At 42.6% G+C, this 22,008-nt stretch overlaps 1 protein-coding gene across 3 annotated transcripts; it reads right to left on the bottom strand.

Moving 5' to 3' along the window:
- Positions 1-340: 340 nt before the first annotated feature.
- On the bottom strand, positions 341-20,097 carry LOC124043783 (ubiquitin carboxyl-terminal hydrolase 37-like). 3 transcript variants are annotated; one of them, XM_046362742.1, is made up of 24 exons: positions 19,803-20,097; positions 14,983-15,190; positions 14,673-14,838; positions 14,484-14,572; positions 14,275-14,390; positions 10,613-10,690; positions 10,250-10,341; positions 10,026-10,119; positions 9,743-9,898; positions 9,369-9,500; positions 8,971-9,094; positions 8,649-8,872; positions 8,270-8,387; positions 8,058-8,137; positions 7,680-7,844; positions 7,440-7,490; positions 7,130-7,265; positions 6,779-7,004; positions 6,337-6,497; positions 5,404-5,464; positions 5,165-5,280; positions 1,740-1,809; positions 1,298-1,436; positions 341-696 (listed from the first exon to the last, which is right to left on the bottom strand). In XM_046362742.1, the coding sequence occupies exons 2-24, from the start codon at positions 15,154-15,156 to the stop codon at positions 606-608; spliced, it is 2,859 nt and encodes a 952-aa protein (XP_046218698.1). In that variant the 5' UTR covers positions 15,157-15,190; positions 19,803-20,097; the 3' UTR covers positions 341-605. The 3 variants fall into 3 exon arrangements, with proteins under 3 accessions (XP_046218698.1, XP_046218699.1, XP_046218697.1); XM_046362743.1 differs by having other exon boundaries at positions 19,807-20,096; XM_046362741.1 differs by lacking the exon at positions 19,803-20,097 and adding an exon at positions 18,814-18,979.
- Between the last annotated feature and the right edge of the window lie 1,911 nt (positions 20,098-22,008).

Genomic DNA, 22,008 nt, shown 5'->3' with positions numbered 1-22,008 from the left:
GAACATAACAAAATGTGGAAGAAGTCCAGGTGTCTGAATACTTTCCAAATGCACTGTATAGAACAAAAAAAGTACACCCTCCTTACCCTAAACTATATTTTAGAATACATTTAAATTATATTGGAAATAAAAAGTAAAAACCATACAATCCAAGGAGCACCAGCATCAAGCATCTGACACATACTATTTAATTTCTTAAATACATGACAGTTAATATCATGTGTGCCAAGAAACACTATATTACAACAACAAATCATAGAAAATTAAATAAAGAAGCCTGAAAAGTTCAGGGCTAATATCTCTCAGTGTTTAATAAACAAAGAACAGTCTCTTTTCTTTCTTTTGAGAGCACCGTCTCTCATTTCTGAACAGACCTGGCGAGAAGGACGTTGGCTGTGTGTGCTGACGTCTGAGCCTGCCTTCGCGACAGAAGCTACCATGGCCTGTTGTTTTGTTTAAAAAAAGCACAAAGTGCCTGAAGACAGAAAAATGTGGATGGTGATCAGTAGTACTGGAAAAAGGTTCTCCTTCATCCCAAACCCGACCCATCTGTTGGGGAGAGCTCAGTGTGTTGGTTGGTGTGTGACTGATGACAGACTGGTGGCTCAGAGGGGCTGCAGGACAGTCCTCCCTGCCTCAGAGGCTCCTCCACTGGCCCCTGTCCTTTCTAGCTCAGACAGCTCCTCAAACACATCCCTGAGGAGAAGGTACACACACACGCACAGCAGTCAAGGCACGGCTCACTGAAACAAATCCACACCCCTTACAGTGGGTTCCAGTGCATAATATGATACACACATTACATTAAGTTCCCCACAATATCTCCCACCATAAGTGAATGTACAACTTTAGTTTTATTAATGTTCTGATATTAAAACCCCACAGCAAACTTCTAGTTACCAGACAGTTTCACTTTACCAGTTAATTTGTTTGTCAAAACAGAAAGAAATTTCAACAAATAATATTTTCTTATAGCATGAAAGACAGGATATTTTGTTCCAGCTTCTGCTCAGAGTTGCCAATCGTATGGACAACCCTGCTTACTAGAGCTGGGTCTCTCTCAGCCTCCACTGCATTATAAATCAGTCACACAGACAGACTGGTATAGGGCATATAGTGGGAGGCTGGTGGTTTTTCCCTTACCATAAGAGAACAGAGTTGTGATCAGTAGGAGACACTGTAGAAAAACATTTTGCAACTGAAAATGAAAATCTGCTTCCGTATTGGACAAATTTCACATTGTTGCCCTAATGAACATAACCCAGCACACAACTGAAACTGGTAGAGGGAGACTAACTTGTGCATGTAGAAAAAGATGTATCCGCTGCGGTCGCGGTCTCTCTGCACCGTGGCCTCTTGCGTGCGCGACACATCCAGGTCGTTGTAGGTCAGCCACGACTGCTTCTTCATGTCGTACACATCGCTGATGTAATGGCCTGAGGGCCCGGAGATAGAATTATAGGTTAATATTAGACTACAAATATACAGTGTTGCTGCCTCAGCTGACAAATTTTACATTTATGCTTTACATTTTTTGAAACATTTTTTTTTACAGATTGATTATCTGTGGCTCCTGCTAACACAGTAGTGTGTTATGAGATCAGTCGATACCAAAACAAAATCATAACATTCACATCTCTTACTCCGCTATTTGTGGTTACCAGAAATGAGTGCATCTCGTAGCTTGGCCATATACTGTATCTTAGCAGACTGTGGTCTATAGGCAGGGCAGTGCTTACCAGAGGAGGAGCTGCTCCCGATGTGACTGACTACACTGATCAGCCGGAACGAGTTGGCCAAGTCTCCACTCTGGGAACAAGAAAGGAAGGTGTTCAGCTGGGCCGTTTCTCCCTACTTAATCTTAGACACCCAGAACTTAATTGGTGCGAAGTTGTGCCAGATGCTTTATTGAGTTCTTGGGGGACATGTTAGAAAAGACACTAACAAGACTAGCAAAGACTCCACTCAACTTGGGCGATATACCGTTATACCTGGGTATTTTGAAACACAGACGGTATGATTTAAAGCAATTATTGAGATGATTGCCACTGACAACCAGCCATTCACAGTGGTGTCTGACATTGGTTTTCAGCGGCTGATTACTCTTGCTGAACCCCTGTACAGGATCAAAGAGGAAACATTTTACTGCACAGAAATGCAAGATTAAACACATGAGAGTTGAGATGAAAGTGAAGAATCTGGTGGCACCAGTGAACGCTCCACACATGGCATTCACAACTGACTGCTGGTCGGGCACAACAGAGTCCCTGATGAGCCTTACTGGACATTTCTTTGGCAATGTCTGAACAAGAAAGCAGATTGTGCTGAATGTCAATACTATGACTGGATCACACACAGGAAACTACATCAGAGAGATGTTTTTGACCATGTTAGAATACTGGGACATCCACACAGAATGTGTAGTGTTGGTCCTCAGGGACAGTGGGGCAAACATGGTGAAAGGTATGAGACTGGCAGAGCTTCCAGACTTCAGCTACAGTGCACACACCCTACAGCTTGTAATCATTGATGGCCTATCCAGTCAGGCAGCTGTGCTAGACATTAATGCCATGTTTAAGAGCTGTGAAACTCACTTTGACCACTATGTACTGGCCAAACAGAGGCTGAGGTCCATTCAGGAAGAGCTTCCCAAACACAGCATCATCCAAGCAGTTTAAACTCGCTGGAACTTAACACCACACATGTTGCAGTGGATGTTTGAACAGAGGCGTGCACTGAATGTGTATGCAGGTGAATACGGACACGTCAGCAGTTTGTCTGCTGACGGGTCTACAGTGGGACATTGTCTCCAACTCAATTGAGAGACTGGCACCTATGGAGGCGACACTGGAGATGAGCCACTCCAACTCTACAGCCACACATGCATCATCCCCACTGTGTCGCTGCTGAAGCTGCAGCAGGAGGGTTCTTCTACTCAAGGTGTCAAAACTTTAAGGAAGACCATGTTGGACAGTCTGACGAGGCGGTTCTCCAAGGCCGAGGAGACAAAGTGCCTGGTGCTGGCAACTGTCCTGGATCCACGTTACAAGAGAGCTAGGCCTTCACCTCAGGGACAGCACTAGAGAAAGCAAAAGAGTGGCTGAAGGAGGAATCTGGCCTACTAAGGAAACCAAATCCCAGAGCCACAGCAGAAGGGACGAGTGAAGAGGAAGACCCAGAAACAGGTGCAAAGAGGTAAAGAGTCCGGAATGGATCAGCCACCCAGTCTGGTGGACAGCCTCTATAAAAACTGTGCATCGTCTATAAAGGCTAGACTCTCAGCCTAACAGTCAGTCAAGACTGGTGGGCTGACAGTCTAACTATTGCAAATAATGAATCGATATTAAATGAAGACGATTGTTTGAAGAAATGACCAAGTCTCTCTCAGTACTGAATTTCCACGACACCTGTCATTGACAGAAAGAGCAGCTTGCCTTGAGTGGTGGAAGCAGAATGAGGCCTAAGCGAGAGTGTTCAATGAGGTGGGGATCATTTATGATAAGCGAAAGAGCAGACTGACAGGGGAACATGCAGACAAGCACTGCTTTCTGCACTACAACCTAAAACTTCTTAACTGGGAATATTGAAGACTCATGTTTAAAGGAACCACCAGCTTTCATATGTTCTCATGTAATGAGCAAGAAACTTAAACGTTAGCTTTTTTTACATGGCACATATTGCACTTTTACTTGCTTCTCCAACACTTTGTTTTTGCATTATTTAAACCAAATTGAACATGTTTCATTATTTATTTGAGACTAAAGTTATTTGATGTATGTATTATATTAAGTTAAAATAAAAGTGTTCATTGTTCATTCAGTATTGTTGTAATTGTCATTCCAAATATATATAACATTTGGCTGATGAAACGTATCAGCTTTATTTTGTCCAGTAATAATCGGTATCGGTGTTGAAAAAAAAATCATAAAATCTGTCAACCTCTAGTACACACCATTGAAACTGTAACTTCTATTTGCAACCACAAAGATAGCCACTGGTCCACCCACCGTCAACTTAATTGGTCATGTGTATTCTATTATCTACATTTCTATGATTTCAAAATCTGTTTCCTATGGAGGATTGACAGTATAACTTAAAACAGATATTCGCATTCACGGTCAACATTCTATGATGTGTGCACCATTTTAGTACATTTCATCCACCAAAGAAGACACCTACCATGTATGCAAGAGCATGCTGTGTTCCAACTGATGGCAGGCACAACAAACACCTCAGATTACGTCAAATACTCTGCGCATCTCCATGCATAACTTCTAGTGGTTGATCAACTGTATTGCAAGCAAATATTGTTAAAGGTTAAAAAAAATGTTATTTTGGGGGGAAATTGAGGTGTTTGGTGTATGGGAATTTATAATAATGGTAGGCTAATAAAAGCATTAAAACATAGGCCTAATGATAAAACAGATGCATTTGCCGTTGGTAAGGAGATCACATAGCAGCATGTTCCCTAATATATTTATTTAACTTTTATTATATAGACCTAAATCATAATCATATTGCGGGACATGTCTCCTTTTCTGACATGACTGGTTTATTTCTGCTACACAACAAATATTACGCTACCATTTAGCCATCTCTCATTCAATAGCCAAGCATGCTTGAAAGTAAATAGACCGGTAGTCTATTTAAAATATTTGACGGTATTGTTTGGCTACAGTATCGCGATAGGAGTGCGACATCGTAGCCTATTTAATCTCAGAGCCTATACGAAAGCAAGAGAAACAAAATACTGAACAATTTGTATTTTCCATAGAAGTGTGGCCTGTAGCATTTAATTTGAAAAGATTTAAAAACATTCTGCCCATACTTCTACAGAAATCTGATCAAATTGCATTTTTTAAAGAAACTATCATGGTCCAGTTTCAACATCTTCAAATCATACAGCAAATGAAGATGTTTTTGTTACCATAAAATTGCATTTTCCAGGCGGGGCTGTAAAGCTCGCCACGAGTGCGCAAACATTGCAGGGCTCTGATTAAAGCAATGAAAACATGCGTATATGTTGCATACGACAGTTTGAGAAATCCCAATAATTTGTTGCCACGCAAATCCTAGGAATTTTGTGAAATGTATGCAGTTGATAAATGACACTAACCTGGTGAAGGTTAGTGTGAGGGAGAAAAGTAGGAGGGAGACATCGTACCTCAGCATTTCTCTTCAGATCCTCGGTCTCTGCTTCGCTGTACTCCATATCCAGCACCTCCTCGTTCCCAGAGTCCTCGTCTGAACACAGCAGCTCCGGCAACGAATTGTTGAACTCTGGGACGGCGGAGAAAAACGAGGGAGAATCAAGACATGTAAAAATGTGCAAACATACACACTTCTTTACTTTAGTGAAGCTGCGTATTGGCATAAAAAGGGGGAGCAGTGTCTATGCTGTACCTTGCAGGCTGAGCTCTGTGGCTCTCTTCAGGTCGTCGTCCTCCCTCATCTCTTGGGCTTCCTGTAGGAGAAACCACACGTTGCAAAGGTCAAGTTTGCATCGTGGTGATGCATAACCAGCTGTCCTGTCCGGCTCTATCAAAGGTTCACATAGGTAACATTGGCCCTATAGTTTTTCTTCCCACCTTTATTTAACCAGGTAAGCTAGTTGAGAACAAGTTCTCATTTACAACTGCGACCTGGCCAAGATAAAGCAAAGCAGTGCGACAAACACAGAGTTACACATAGAATAAACAAGCGTACAGTCAATAACACATTAGAACAAAAATTAAGTCTATATACAGTGTGTTCAAATGGCGTGAGGTAGGCAATAAATAGGCCATAGTAGCGAGGTAATTACAATTTAGCAGATTAACACTGGAGTGATAAATGAGCAGATGATGATGTGCAAGTAGAGATACTGGTGTGCAAAATAGGAGAAAAGTCAATAAAAACATAAACAATATGGGGATGAGGTACGTAGATTGGGTGGGCTATTTACAGATGGACTATGTACAGCAGCAATCGGTTAGTTGCTCAGATAGCTCATGTTTAAAGTTGGTGAGGGAAATAAAAGTCTCCAGTTTCAGCGATTTTTTCAATTTGTTCCAGTCACTGGCAGCAGAGAACTGGAAGGAAAGGCAGCCAAAAAGAGGTGTTGGTTTTGGGGGTGACTAGTGAGATATACCTGCTGGAGCACGTGCTAGTAACGGTGGGTCTGAGCTCAAGACAGATTGTTTTCTTGTGGATTACAAAAACATTACAGAAGCATTAGCCTACATTACAAAAACGTTGGTGAACCACTAACATCAGGTTTCCCCTACAGTAAAATGTCTAATGGTAGAGCTGTATAGGGGGTCTCTCTCTAATGTCCTAGTGAGTGTTGAGTCTTACATGCTCCTGCAGGCTCTGGGCCAGGGCTTGCTGCAGCTCCTGCTCCTCCCTCTCCTGCTCCAGGCCATACTGCTGCACCCAGTCCAGATCCCCCTGCACCCCCTCGGGGGTTTGGTTCTCCTTGTTCTCGTCCATGGTCAGGTCCAGGGAGTCCAGCACATCTACACACACACACACACACACACACACACACACACACACACACACACACACACACACACACACACACACTCCGTTTTGCATGAGTTGGTAAAACCAGAGGCTTCTGCATGCGTGTTGTATAATTCAAGTTTATAGTCTTAAAAATAGCATAGTTCAATGAAATGAATGGGCATCTAGTAAGTAACTACAGAGAGCTGTTTTGGTGTGTAGTCTCAAAATAATTTTAGTGAACTGTTTAAGCCTTTCACTCCTGGCTGGTGTGTCTGAGATTGGTGGTTACCTGCAGATGGCTTAGTGTCCGTCTCCAGCAGGTCTGGGCGGTAGTTCATCTCCTGGGCGTCGGCGTCGCCGAAGCCCGTGTCAGGGCTGCTGGTTGGCTCGTCCTCAGGGGCATGGCAGGAGAGCCCAGCGTCCTGGCGACTCATTTCCAGCACCGCCGCCAGCATTTCCTCATCGTTGATGCTGTTGAAGTCTGACGCGTCTGTGTGGTGGACACCTCGCTGGACCTAAACACAGCCAGAGCTCATCATGTCACACGCTAAACACAGTGTTCTTTCAACCTGGCCCCGCATGTGTCAGCGGTTAGGGTGTAGTAATGTATATCCCCCCCCAATCCCTCTGGTGCCCCAACCTCATCTGCTCTGTCGTCGGGCAGACAGTCGCTGAGGCGGCGCTTGCGGCTCACCACCTTCCGGCTCAGCTCCTCCTCGCTGTCAGAGTCCACCAGGATAGTGCTGGAGCTGCCCCCCGCCTTCAGAGACAATTTCCTGGTGGAAGGAAATGAAAACAGTAGTTAGAAGAACCAAACATCCACACTTTTTCGCCTCATCAAGGAAACATTGGACTTACAGTGAACATGATCGGCCTTCCTGGGTTGGATGTAAAAGTGAGTTAGTGATTCCATGTTGTTAGTGATTCCATGTTGTTAGAGACTGGCTTACCGAAGTAGTGAGGAGGAGTTCACCGACTGGGAGGCCTTCAGTGTTCGTGACCTGTACAATGTTTTTTTTTTTATATATAAAACAGAGCGTGGTAGGTTAGAAAACAAAATATTCACGTGTCGTGATAAATGTCCAAATAACGTTGAAGATCCATCTGTGTGGTGACTTCAAAAGAAAAAGTGAACATTGTCCCAACAATTTGACAGTCTCCAAGTGTGCTTGTGTGTGGGGGGTTCTTACATGGCGGCGTTTGCGCTCCAGCCCAGACTGAGTGGGGGGCGAGTGGAGTCCGTGCAGTGGGACAGCAGCGTGAGGTAGCGGGGGATCATCACCTGCTGGCCTAGCTTACTGTTCAGTGACAGCTGGGCATTGAAGCTGTAGCGCTTCAGGTGCAGAATCAGAACTCTGCGTGAGGGAAAGGATAGAAAGTGATGTATGGTTACCACTTTCTCATTCAATTTGGTCATGGCAATGGCCCAAATGGCACCCTACTCCCGTATATAGGGAATAAACGGCAATTTCAAATAAGACACAACCCAGGTGAATGATCAGCTTAGTACGGAGTTGGTGTTCTTAACACCAGGGCTAAAGATCCCCGCTGTAGACAAATGGGAGCACCTGGGGAGTCGGCTGAATTTATGAGTCACCGTCGCCACTTTCCCACTGCACTTCTCACACGAATACTCGATTTCCTCGATCTGGAATACACAGAAAGAAAATTTAACTCATCTACGTGATATTATGATTTAAATACTATGTGGACTGTTTCATTGCCTTCAGTGGATATATATATAGACATGTGGTGGTTTGTGGGGACAGTGGGCACACACCCTGAAGAAGAGGTCCAGAGAGTCCTGGATGGACCGGAGAGGGATGGTCTTCTTCCTGCGAGGCAGGTCAATGGACAGGTCGTTGAACTGCTCCCGCTTGGTCACCACCTCGCCACAGCTGAAACCACACATAACAGCACAACCTTTGTTATGATTTGTCATTAATAACATGACATCCAGTGAGTCTTTAGAACAATTTCATATGCTTTGTAGAGGTAACATCACAAAAACTAAAAGGAATGGACTCGCAAAGTTCAAGGGGGCCGAATACTTTTGCAAGGCACTGTATATGTAATGGAGATCCATTATTTTATTTACCATCAAGGAAGAGACTTACCACCCAGGAATCCACAGTCTGAAAAGGGGGCAACTCACTTACTCTTTGCAGGTGATGGTGTGCTGCACCTCAAACTCCATGTTAACCACCACAGGACAGGTGTAGATGCGCGAGGTGTTCGCTTCCTCCCCGGGCCGAGCTGAGGCCGCCTGCTGGGGAGGCTCATCCCACGCGGCTGCAGCCGACTCGCTTTTCCAGCTCTTGTTCATTTTCTCCACGTCCTCCTTCAGCTGGTCCAGGCACTGGCTCAGAAACTCATGGGCATCCTATAGAGAGAGAGAGAATGAGGAAGTTACCATGTGAGCGAATATACAGAGCCGCGTAAGAGTCTAAATGGTGGTGGTGTTAATATTGTAGGTCTTACGTTCTGCATGTATCCGGAGAAGCGCTCGGCGGTGGAGGAGATGGCACTCTTCACTCTCCTCAGCAAGTCTTTCTTCACCTCGGGGCACGAGATGTCCTTCTTGGCCAGCAAGTGGGCAAAGCGTCTGCATGCACAGGGAGAAAGGGAGGGGGGGTGTCCATAAGGGCGCAGGGCAGTTGCACAAGTTAGCTAAGCAGTTAATTTGGTAAATGACATCACTAAGCCACCAAAACAGATTTTTAAAAGGTGCATCCCTTGGAAAAAGTCGAAATCTTTTGTGTTTAAGAAGAAACAAGGTGAGGACATTTGAAAAACTGATCAAACTAATGACAGTTTCCTATATTCAGTTATGAAGTTAGCTGAAGAGGCTGACTAATGAAACACTAACAGCAGCCTACCTGAGCAGGGCGTTGAATGGGACCTTCTTCCATGGGATTCCCTGCTTCAGCAGATCATTGGAGAATGATGGCAGGCTGAAAAGAGACTGGAGGATGGCGTTCATGTAACACGTGTTGCCCAGGTTGGAGAATCTGCAGCAAAGATGTTAAGAGGACATTTGAGTTATACTCTATATCCGTACCACCACTACAACCATTGGTGGTAAGAATACATGTTGTGACATGGAAGTGTCTGTACTGGTATACTGATAACAAGCATGAACAGTTACAGTAAATGACTAACTTCTGGTAGTTAGGCAGCACTAGAACAGCTCCTCATTGACTATTGAGGTTAACTTTAGAATCACCACTATAACCTTGAGGTGTCTCCTTACCCTTGCAGTGGAGGCTGGGGCTGGGCCAGAGTGGACGGTCTCGGTTTGTTCCAGCCACCGTAGTCCAGAGTGGGGCGCACTTTCTTTAAGGGGGTTGAGTGATTGGGTAACATGAGACTTCTCTTAGCCGAGGCGGTCTGGGATGTAGTGGATGGCCTGTGGGGGGGGGTAAATGTTGAGGAACTAAAGGTGTGGCAGCATCTTAAAAATACATTCTAATTAATGCATCATTAAGAACCTGGTTAAATAAAGGTAAAACTTTTACATTTTTTTTTTTACTTACCTGTCTAGAAAGAATTGACTCGCGGAGTAGTCTTTGGTCGCCGATCGGCTGCCGTAGAATGACGTGGGCTGAAGTGGTGCCTGGACCAGTGAAACTGTTGGCAAAGCCAGACAGTTATCAGACGTGTACATGACTCCGCAACAAAATCTGGAGACGCTTCCGTTCTAGTCTGGAGAAGGACATCCCCACTTTGTATGTGTAGCAGACTGACTGAGGGTCTTTACCTGAGCTACTACGGTTCTCCTCCGCCTGTTTCAGCTTGTCTTTGCAGCTCAGCAGAAATTTCCTGGAGGGGTCCGACGTGGCCTTGTTGTTGCTGATATAAAGTAAGATTAAAGAGAACAGTTTAAATTAAGTGGAGCACAATGGTTTCACTACCATTGCCACAAATGTATTTCCCATGGTATAATAGTGTTCATATCCCAGTAATGGTAGCAGTGTATGGTGCATTCCTGGTCAATATCGGTCAGTGGACTACAGACAAGACATTTTCATAGGACAGCATTTCAATTCCTAAATTGACAGGAAGGGATGTGAAATCAACCCAAAACTTTGCTTGGTAGAGTAACATATTGCCTTTGTCATACCTGGATGAGTCATTCTCCTTGGGGTAGTCCTCAGTCAGGTTACAGTCAAAGATGTGGAGTCTCTTCCTCTTCTCATTCCTGAGGGGGCAAACACAACATTAAGATTGGTTACGAGACCAATAAATACAAAAAAAAAACGAATGCCACTGTCAAGTGTAGAAATGTTCTCTCAGGGGAAAGGCTAGTGAGAGGGGAGGAGATTTGGGACAGAGGTTGTGTTGCAAAGTGGTCCTGTGACTCATTTGGTAGAGCATTGAGATTACCACGCCAAGAGTTGTGGGGTCGATTCCCGTTGGGGCCACACATGTAAAATGTATGCACGCATTACTAAGTCACATTGGATAAAAGTGTCTGCTAAATGACATGCAGTGAGGTCCAAAAGTATTTGGACAGTGAATTATTATTTTGGTGTTTTAGCTCTGTACTCCAGCACTTTGGATTTGAAATGTTGCAATGACTATGGAGTAGAGGTCGACCGATTAATCGGAATGGCCGATTAATTAGGACCGATTTCAGGTTTTCATAACAATCGGAAATGGGTATTTTTGGGCGCAGATTTGCCCCCCCAAAAAATGTATACCTTTATTTAACTAGGCAATTCAGTTAAGAACACATTCTTATTTTCAATGACGCTCTAGGAATGGTGGGTTAACTGCCTCGTTCAGGGGAAGAACGACAGATTTTTACCTTGTCAGCTCGGGGGACCCAATCTTGCAACCTTACAGTTAACTAGTCCAACGCAATAACGACCTGCCTCTCGTTGCACTCCACAAGGAGACTGACTGCCTGTTACGCGAATGCAGTAAGCCAAGGTAAGTTGAATCATAATCACTAGTTAACTACACATGGTTTATGATATTACTAGATATTATCTAGCGTGTCCTGCGTTGCATATAATCTGACTGATCTTACAAGCATCTAAGTATCTGACTGAGTGGTGGTAGGCAGAAGCGTAAACATTCATTCAAACAGCACTTTCTTTGAGTTTTGCCAGCAGCTCTTCGTTGCGCGTCAAGCATTGGCGCTGTTTATGACTTCAAGCCTATCAACTCCCGAGATGAGGCTGGTGTAACGGCTAGCTAGTTAGCGCGCGCTAATAGTGTTTCAAACGTCACTCGCTCTGAGCCTTCTAGTAGTAGTTCCCCTTGCTCTGCATGGGTAACGCTGCTTCAATGGTGGCTGTTGTCGTTGTGTTGCTGGTTCGAGCCCAGGGAGGAGCGAGGAGAGGGACGGAAGATATACTGTTACACTGGCCTATAAGAACATCCAATAGTCAAAGGTTAATGAAATACGGTATAGAGGGAAATAGTCCTATAATTCCTATAACTACAACCTAAAACTTCTTACCTGGGAATATTGAAGACTCATGTTAAAAAGGAACCACCAGCCTTCATATGTTCTCATGTTCTGAGCCAGGAACTGAAACGTTAGCTTTCTTACATAGCACATATTGCACTTTTACTTTCTTCTCCAACACTTTGTTTTTGCATTATTTAAACCAAATTGAACAAGTTTCATTATTTACTTGAGGCGGAATTGATTTTATTGATGTATTATATTAAGTTAAAATAAGTGTTCATTCAGTATTGTTGTAATTGTCATTATTACAAATAAAAATTGGCATCGGCTTTTTTTGGTCCTCGAATAATCGGTATCGAAAAATCATAATTGGTCGACCTCTACTACGGAGGTTAAAGTTTAGACTGTCAGCTTTAATTCGAGGGTATTTTCATCAAGGATTGTAACCGGTTCAGTGAACAGAACACTAGAAAATAACATTTGTTAAGGAACAGAATAAAAACAAAAGTGATCTATACTAGAACAGAACCGTTATTTTAAAGGCATGGGAACCGGTTAACTTCTTTGGGACTGGGGGCAGTATTGAGTAGCTTGGATGAATAAGGTGTCCAGAGTAAACTGCCTGCTACTCAGGCCCAAAAGCTAGAATATGCATATAATGAGTAGATTTTGATAGAAAACACTGAAGTTTCTAAAAACTGTTTGAATGATGTCTGAGTACAACAGAACTCATAAGACAGGCAAAAACCCAAGAAATAAATCCAACCAGGAAGTGGGAAATCTGAGGTCTGTAGGTTTAAGTCTTTGCCTAGCCAATATACATCGTCTATGGGGTCGTATTGGACTTCCTAAGGCTTCCACTAGATGTCAACAGTCTTTAGAACCTGGTTTCAGGCTTCTACTATGAAGGGGGAGCGAATAAGAGCTGTCTGGCAGAATGCCATGAGCTAAATCATACACACGGCCGTGAGAGCGGGCAGCGTTCCCTTTCATTTTGAAAGACAAAGGAATTGTCCGGTTGGAATATTGAAGATTCATGATAAAAACATCCTAAAGATTGATTATATACATTGGTTGACATGTTTCTATGAACTGTAATAGAACTTTTTTTTACTTTGTCTGAACTAAGTGCTCACGCATTGTGCATTTGGATTACTGTACTGAACGCAAACAAAGAGGATGTATTTGGACATAAATGGAACAAAACAAACATTTATTGTGGAACTGGGATTCCTGGGAGTGCATTCCGATGAAGATCAAAGGTAAGTGAATATTTATAATTTGTGACACATCTCCTTGGTTGGAAAATGGCTGTATGTTTTTCTGGCGAGGAGCTGACCTAACATAATTGTATGGTGTGCTTTTAATCTAACACAGCAGTTGCATTAAGGATAAGTTTTTTTAAAATGTGTGTTTAACACTTGTATCTTATCAATGTTTATGATGAGTATTTCTGTAATTTGACGTGGCTCTCTGCACTTTCACCGGATGTTTGTTTGAGACAATGCATTTCTGAACATAACACACCAATTTCAAATGAGGTTTTTGGACATAAAGATGAACTTTATCGAACAAAAACACACATTTATTGTCTAACATGGAGTCCTGGGCATGCCATCCGGTGAAGATCAAAGGTTAGTGATTCATTTTAACGCTATTTCTGTCTTTTGTGACACCTCTCCTTCGTTAGAAAAGGTGGGAGCGTCCCACACTTCCCAGAGAAGTTAATAAATAGTTTACATAATTTCCCCCCCAGTCCCGCAAAAAACACAAAGCCCTCCCTCTTAACCAGACACTTCTTTCATTGTCTGCCAGCCAGCTGAAAATCTGTAGCCTACCGATATTACAAGTGTGACTCAGAAGATAGGGAGATAGATTTTTCATGACAAGAATGGATTAACTTTTTTTAATGCTAGTTAGGGATACTATAGTTATCCTCACCTTTCACATTGGATTTATTAAAATACAAAAAAGTAAGATGTGCTTTTAATTCTGGTGCCACTCTGCACACACAAGCTTGTTAGCTTCTCTGGTCCAACGTTAAGCCAACTGAAGTTCAAAAACATTCAAAGTTCCTCCATAGAAGCCACTCCTCCGTAGGAATAATTCTATTGGCCTAATTTAGATAATGTATGTCATCACAAGATGCCCAGTGCTTCAAGCCAAATCTCTTCCACCCTCTCTCCCCACCAGCAAAATTGTCATTGCCCTACACTTTCCATCACTTATGTAAACAACTCACTGGGCTATAGCTTGCCCGCTCCATAGCACGCTGCTCTGTCCACACCGCATGGTTGGTGAAGTAATTTAATGTGGAGCTAAACATTTTTTTTTTTTTCCCCTCTGTAGGAGGGAATGACTACCTGTTCTCAGACAGCCCACTGCGGGCAGGTGTAGAGGTCACTCTGCTGGGGCTACCCAGGGGCTTGCGGGTCGTCGTCTCCTCCCTGTTGTCCACAATGGGTCGCCTGGGTGTTGTCTTGATAAAGAGGCAGAGTTTAAGTGGATGAGATTGTCAGAGGTACTTAGTATGGTTTTAAATGACAGGTGTATTCTAAACGCAATTATTTACCTGTCGTTCTCCATGCGGACTGGTCTCATTCTTTACGGATCGATTCCCGAGCACACCAAAGCTGGCACTTCCCTGGGAGGTCTTTAAAACTACCAGAAAACAAACACTTACTTTCCAGCAGAGGGACTGGTCCACAGTAAATCATGCTGCAACTTTAAGAATGATCTACAATTTCCAATAGATTGTTACCGGTTGATTTTCCATGCTTCAGCTTTTCAAGGTATTCTTTCATTTTCTCAGCCACAACAGGGGGAACCCTCTCAAGGGTGACTATGCTGTCATCCTTCAGAGTCACCACAATTCGTCTCATAGTGTGTATGGGCTGCATCACGACATTATTCACATTATGGTTGAGCTGAAAGCATAGAAATATATAATGAACATATACATTCAGACTGCCTTAACATACAGAATTTCTCAGCTATTCAAGTCCAATGTAAGCATGCAATTTTGTTACATGAAATGAGCACGTATGGGGGAAAACACTATTACACAATACCTGGAAACTTTTGGCTGCACCACCGGCACTAAACTTCAGGCACAGGTTGACTTTGTTATCCTTCTCAAGAACCTCAAAGGTCCCCTCCTTCCATCGAGTGGTGCCCACATCTATGCTGTTGTAGCGGATTTTGACAACAGCACCACTGGAGAGTTTGGGCACTGCAACTGCCATTGGTGACTGTCAGGGTGGTGGTCTCCAAAATAACCTTAATGGAAGGGAAAAGTAGAAGGACATATTCTTAAAATATATACAGTGGCAAGAAAAAGTATGTGAACCTTCTGGAATTACCTGGATTTCTGTATAAATTGGTCATAACATTTGATCTGTTGTTCAGCTAAGTCACAACGATAGGAAAACCGTGTTTAACACACAAATGATTGTATTTTTATTGTCTATATTGAATATATTTAAACATTCACAGAACCCCTAGGCTAATGACTTCTCCAAAAGCAAATTGTCAATGAGACAAGACTTGAAATGTTGGTTAGAGCTGCCTTGCCCTATAAAACAAACTCACAAAATTTGAGTTTGCTATTGACAAGAAGCATTACCTGATGTGAACCATGCCTCGAAAGAATATTACGAATTGTTGACTTGCATAAAGCTGAAAAGGTTTACAAAAGTATCTCTAAAAGCCTTTATGTTCATCAGTCCACGGTAAGACAAATTGTCTGTAAATGGAGAAAGTTCAGCACTGTTGCTACGCTCCCTAGGAGTGGCTATACTGCAAAGGTGACTGCAAGAGCACAGAGCAGAATGCTCAATGAGGTTAACTTGAGTGTAGGGGGCAGGATTTTCGATATTGGCTATAAAAAAAAGTACCCATATAAACTGCCTATTTCTCAGGCCCAGAATATGCATATAATTGTCAGATTAGGATAGAAAACACTCTGAAGTTTCCAAAACTGTCAAACTATTGTCTGTGAGTATAACAGAACTGATATCGCAGGTGAAAACCTTAGGAAAATCAAAACCAGGAAGTGATGTTTTTCCTGAAAGCTCTCTATTCCATTGGATGCCTTGCCTACATTTAAAGGGATATCAACCAGATTCCTTTTCCTATGGCTTCCTCAAGGTGTCAGACTTTAGACATAGTTTCAGGCTTTTATTTTGAAAAATTAGCGAAAAGATAACATCGCGTCAGTGGATAGCTGGGTGTTCGCAGAGTTTTGCTTGCGCAACAGTGTGGGGCAGCCATTGTCTCTCCCTCTCCTATTGAAAAAGCGACAGTCCCGGTTGATATATTATCAATTATATATTTTAAAAGCAACCTGAAGATTGATTATAAAAAACATTTGACATGTTTCTGTGGACATTACGGATACAATTTGGAATTTTCGTGTGCGATGCCGTGACCGCTCGAGCCTGTGGATTTCTGAACATAACGCGCCAAACAAATAGAAGTATTTTGGATATAAAAATATTTATGGAACATTTGTGTAACTGGGAGTCTGATGAGTGCAAACATCTGAAGATCATCCAAGGTAAGCAATTTAATCTATTGCTTTTCTGACTTTCGTGACCAAGTAGATGTCTGCCGATTAATTAGGGCCGATTTCAAGTTTTCATAACAATCGGAAATCTGTATTTTTGGGCGCAGATGTAAAAACATTTTTTTTTACACCTTTATTTAACTAGGCAAGTCAGTTAAGAACACATTCTTATTTTCAATGATGGCCTAGGAACGGTGGGTTAACTGCCTTGTTCAGTGGCAGAACGACAGATTTTTTTTTTACTTTGTCGGCTCTGGGATTCAATCTTGCAACCTTATGGTTAACTAGTTCAACGCTCTAACCACCTGCCTCTCATTGCACTCCACGAGGAGCCTGCCTGTTACACGAATGCAGTAGAAGCCAAGTTAAGTTGCTAGCTAGCATTAAACTTAACTTATAAAAAACAATCAATCATAATCACTAGTTAACTACACATGGTTGATGATATTACTAGTTTATGTAGCGTGTCCTGCGTTGCATACAATCAATCGATGCAACGCTGGGGGATGATTTAACAAAAGTGCATTTGCGGGAAAAAAGCACAACTTGCACGACTGAACCTAACTAACCATAAACACCGATGCCTTTCTTAAAATCAATACACAGAAATTTATATTTTTAAACCTGCATATTTAGCTCCCTTCCATTTTCAGTGGAAGGGACTGGGAGACTAGTCAGGATCGAGGGAAAGATTAACAGAGTTAAGTACAAAATAGATCCTTGATGAAAACCTGCTCCAGAGCACTCAGGACCTCAGTCTGGGTGGGCCTATGACCTCCCAGGCCCACCCTTGCCCAGTCATTGGAAATCCATAGATTAGGGCCTAATAAATTGATTTCAATTGACCGATTTCCTTATATAAACTGTAACTCAGTAAAATCTTCGAAATTGTTGCATTTATATGTTTTTGTTCAGTACAAGTATACGTTTTCAAAATGCATACTGCCTTCAGCTCTTGCAAAGTGGTGTGTGACATGCTGATGAAGCCTGCCTTCTGCTGCGGTTTGATCCCACGTTCAAAACAACTGGGATTTTTGTGCATTCAAGACACAACTGGGAAAAATTATATTTGTATGGTCCTCCAGCACAGAATTCCAACTCGAGTCTCTTTCTAGAGCTCTGACATTCGATGTAAAGATCACGGACGCCATAATTTGACTTCGTATTTTTCCCAGAGTTCCCAATTGTCTGGAAAGCACCACAGGATGTACGCTGTATGATATATTTTCCACTTAAAGGCCTTGTATCTGTATGCATGTGATAAATAAGATACATAACGAATATAGCCTACTGTCCACACGCGGCAAACTAATTCCACTAAATTAACCTATAGATCGATAAGCACAACCAGTCAAATGTATTTCCATCAATGAATAGGCTAAAAAGCATCATTTCGCGATGGGATTTTTTCCCTTCTTCTCCCGGACAATTAGCCCGTGCCAATATTATTTAGTGGCTTTCCTCAAAAAATTTCGACCCTTTTCCGTCAATTGAAAACAAAAAAACATCTCAGCAATAGTAAATCCTATCCTCATGAAATAAATTGTTCTGTGTTCCTGAAAAGCTGCTCTACAACATGAAATACTTAGTATAACACCAGAACCAAAGTTTAATTAACACCCAACACCCTAATTGTGGCTAAAGTTGCAAGCATAGGTAACATTATTGGTAAATCTAATTGCTGAAATTTAGTTGATTTGCATAGGGAACTAACGTTACAGATGGGCATGCTCTCAGATAGCTCTGTAAATGTAGGGTTTAGCTGGATGTCAGAATAGTTTGCGTTAGCGTTAACGCTACCTGGTTAATAATTGAACTGGCATAACGATGTTTAGCTACTGCAACGTTATGGAATCGATTGCATGAAAATATGATGAGTTTATAGATTCAACTGTATCACCTACTTGTTCAATGTGGACGGTCAGATCAGCTAACGTTAGTTGATAGTCATAAGAATCCAACTAGACGTTACTGATGGCTGGCTAACTTAACGTTATATCAGTTCTGGGAACATAGTGGGAGGACCCAACCATTACACGCGGGTCAGTTAACTAGCTAACGTTAAGCGACTGTATAGCTAACGTTGGCTTGCTAACAAAACGGGGCCAACTGAATTTTATAAAATGAGATTGATGCCCCCGATCAACTCAGCAAAACAAAACTGGCTAGTTGCACATTGAACCTAGTCTAGCCATTTCCCCTGCACGATAGCTGGCTACTAAAAAGGCCGAGGATGTAACGTCTGCTAGCTAACTAACTGGCTAATTTGCTTGTTTGCCATTTGATGGAGGTGAAAACATCGTCTAAACTTAATTACAAGGCAAAAAACACTTACCCGAATGAAATATCCCTGAACCGAAACTTTTAAAATATCAAAAAAAAAATCTCTATATAAGTCCTAAGGGAGTAGTAAATTGTTTTTTTTGCCGGCATTCGGTGGCCCCAATATTATTTTGTTGACAGTGTGGTCCACACACACACGACGTTTTCCTACCGTACTCGATGATGGCGGGAATGTGAAAATGTAAAGCGGAAATGATATAGAGGAACCAAAGAGAATGATAGAGGCCTCTACTGGCCAAAAAGGGGTCGTAAATTAGCCTGAGCAATCGCCATTGCTGGCTTATTCTACTTTGAGGAATTATGGCAGACTACTGGTGTATTGCCGCCACCTACTGTAAATGGTAGTGAAACAAAAGTATATCAATCGCGGGAAAGGGGGTCCTGACACTTTTTTTTTTTACAACATTTTTATTATTAAAAACCCATTCTACTCCTTCACTCACAATTCAAATAACTTCCCTACACAGGCTCAGGGGTCTGTGATGACCATGCATTGTAATGCCTCTGCTGTAAAATCCCAATTTCCCCAAAAACCCTCAATCGTACTCACGACGATGTCCATTTCCTCAGCTTTTCCACCTTTACATGCAACATTTCAGATTACCTCTGTTGACCAAGGAATTGTCTCTAGTCACTAGAGTCTAGTGTCTCTACTCCTACAATCATTAGTTCTTCAACATCACTCATTTCTTCCACTCTTCTCAATGCCTACGGATAGGAGACATGCTGGACAGCCCGTATTCTTGCCCCCTCTGTCTCCTTCACCCTTACAGGACACTTAAGAAATTTGGCCGCATGTTCAATTGCAGAATTTAGGCTCAGCTGGCATACGATAGTCCTCCCTTCTACATACACTTGACACATGGCCATATAATTTGCAGACACAAAGAAAACGTATCATTATTCTCATTAATCTACCCAATGCATCCACGATTTTTAGAGACTTCAAACGGATCTCTCAAGTAACATTGATTTACTTACTTACTTGGCTTGGATTCCACTACCACTTTTCTTCTCTTATATCGTTTTGTATTTGCCATTGTAAATCCAATATTTTTTTCCTCTCATCTCCACTAGACACGCAATCTGATTCAAACAAAACATCCGCTTCCTCTATTTCCCAACCTTGACCTTCAGTTACAACTACCACAGCCAAGTCCCCATTGCAGGCTTCCACCATTTTCATGTAGTCAACTGGGTGGGACATCCAACTGCATTTGCTGATCCCTCCTGGTGACCCTGTTGGAGTCATGTCCAGGAAGGATCAGCCAATTGTGAAGAAGAAAATTGACTACTTCAAAATGGAGATTGCCTCAATGGCGCTGCCCATGCTGTCACATACGCAAAACAGAGATACTTTTGAGTAGATGGCAATTTCAATGGGTAGTGCGGTGCATTCTGGGAAAACTCAGACAAGTAGATCTCTTCTTCAAGGAATGGGAGTCAATTGGATGCTAGCACAAAAAGCCAACATGAGCATGAATTATGTAAACAAGAAGCTCAACATTACAAATAGTTTCCAGGATTTGAGATAATTAGCTTTGAAATCGTAAAATTACATACTTTTGAGGAAAATAGGCAGATTTCTCAACTCATTCCCTGACTTTTAGACAGGATTGCGTGACGATAGGTTTAGCAACCGCTTGGTGCAGCACAACAACATGAATGCAATTGGTCGACAGTCTGCTGGGCGGGGGGCGTTATATGAATTACTATTCATGTCCAGCTGTGATTCTTATCTCCTCCTTTTCTAATATATCTGGCTATAATGGCACATATACAAAATTGAGTCCTCTATCACTATAACAAGAACACCTATCTCAAGACCCTTTGCAAACACAAGCTCAGTGAAATCAGCATCTTTTATTTTTTTAATATTTTTTTTATTTCACCTTTATTTAACCAGGTAGGCTAGTTGAGAACAAGTTCTCATTTGCAACTGCGACCTGGCCAAGATAAAGCATAGCAGTGTGAACAGACAACACAGAGTTACACATGGAATAAACAATTAACAAGTCAATAACACAGTAGAAAAAAATGGGCAGTCTATATACAATGTGTGCAAAAGGCATGAGGAGGTAGGCGAATAATACAGTTTTGCAGATTAACACTGGAGTGATAAATGATCAGATGGTCATGTACAGGTAGAGATATTGGTGTGCAAAAGAGCAGAAAAATAAATAAATAAAAACAGTATAAAAAACAGTATGGGAATGAGGTAGGTGAAAATGGGTGGGCTATTTTCCTATAGACTATGTACAGCTGCAGCGATCGGTTAGCTGCTCGGATAGCTGATGTTTGAAGTTGGTGAGGGAGATAAAAGTCTCCAACTTCAGCGATTTTTGCAATTCGTTCCAGTCACAGGCAGCAGAGTACTGGAACGAAAGGCGGCCAAATGATGTGTTTGCTTTAGGGATGATCAGTGAGATACACCTGCTGGAGCGCGTGCTACGGATGGGTGTTGCCATCGTGACCAGTGAACTGAGATAAGGCGGAGCTTTACCTAGCATGGACTTGTAGATGACCTGGAGCCAGTGGGTCTGGCGACGAATATGTAGTGAGGGCCAGCCGACTAGAGCATACAAGTCGCAGTGGTGGGTGGTATAAGGTGCTTTAGTGACAAAACGGATGGCACTGTGATAGACTGCATCCAGTTTGCTGAGTAGAGTGTTGGAAGCCATTTTGTAGATGACATCGCCGAAGTCGAGGATCGGTAGGATAGTCAGTTTTACTAGGGTAAGCTTGGCAGCGTGAGTGAAGGAGGCTTTGTTGCGGAATAGAAAGCCGACTCTTGATTTGATTTTCGATTGGAGATGTTTGATGTGGGTCTGGAAGGAGAGTTTGCAGTCTAGCCAGACACCTAGGTACTTATAGATGTCCACATATTCAAGGTCGGAACCATCCAGGGTGGTGATGCTAGTCGGGCATGCGGGTGCAGGCAGCGATCGGTTGAAAAGCATGCATTTGGTTTTACTCGCGTTTAAGAGCAGTTGGAGGTCACGGAAGGAGTGCTGTATGGCATTGAAGCTCGTTTGGAGGTTAGATAGCACAGTGTCCAATGACGGGCCGAAAGTATATAGAATGGTGTCATCTGCGTAGAGGTGGATCAGGGAATCGCCCGCAGCAAGTGCAACATCATTGATATACACAGAGAAAAGAGTCGGCCCGAGAATTGAACCCTGTGGCA

This window comes from Oncorhynchus gorbuscha, linkage group LG09, assembly GCF_021184085.1.
Source record: "Oncorhynchus gorbuscha isolate QuinsamMale2020 ecotype Even-year linkage group LG09, OgorEven_v1.0, whole genome shotgun sequence".
Taxonomy (NCBI): Eukaryota; Metazoa; Chordata; class Actinopteri; order Salmoniformes; family Salmonidae; genus Oncorhynchus; species Oncorhynchus gorbuscha.
This window is presented reverse-complemented; position numbering and strand designations above follow the sequence as displayed.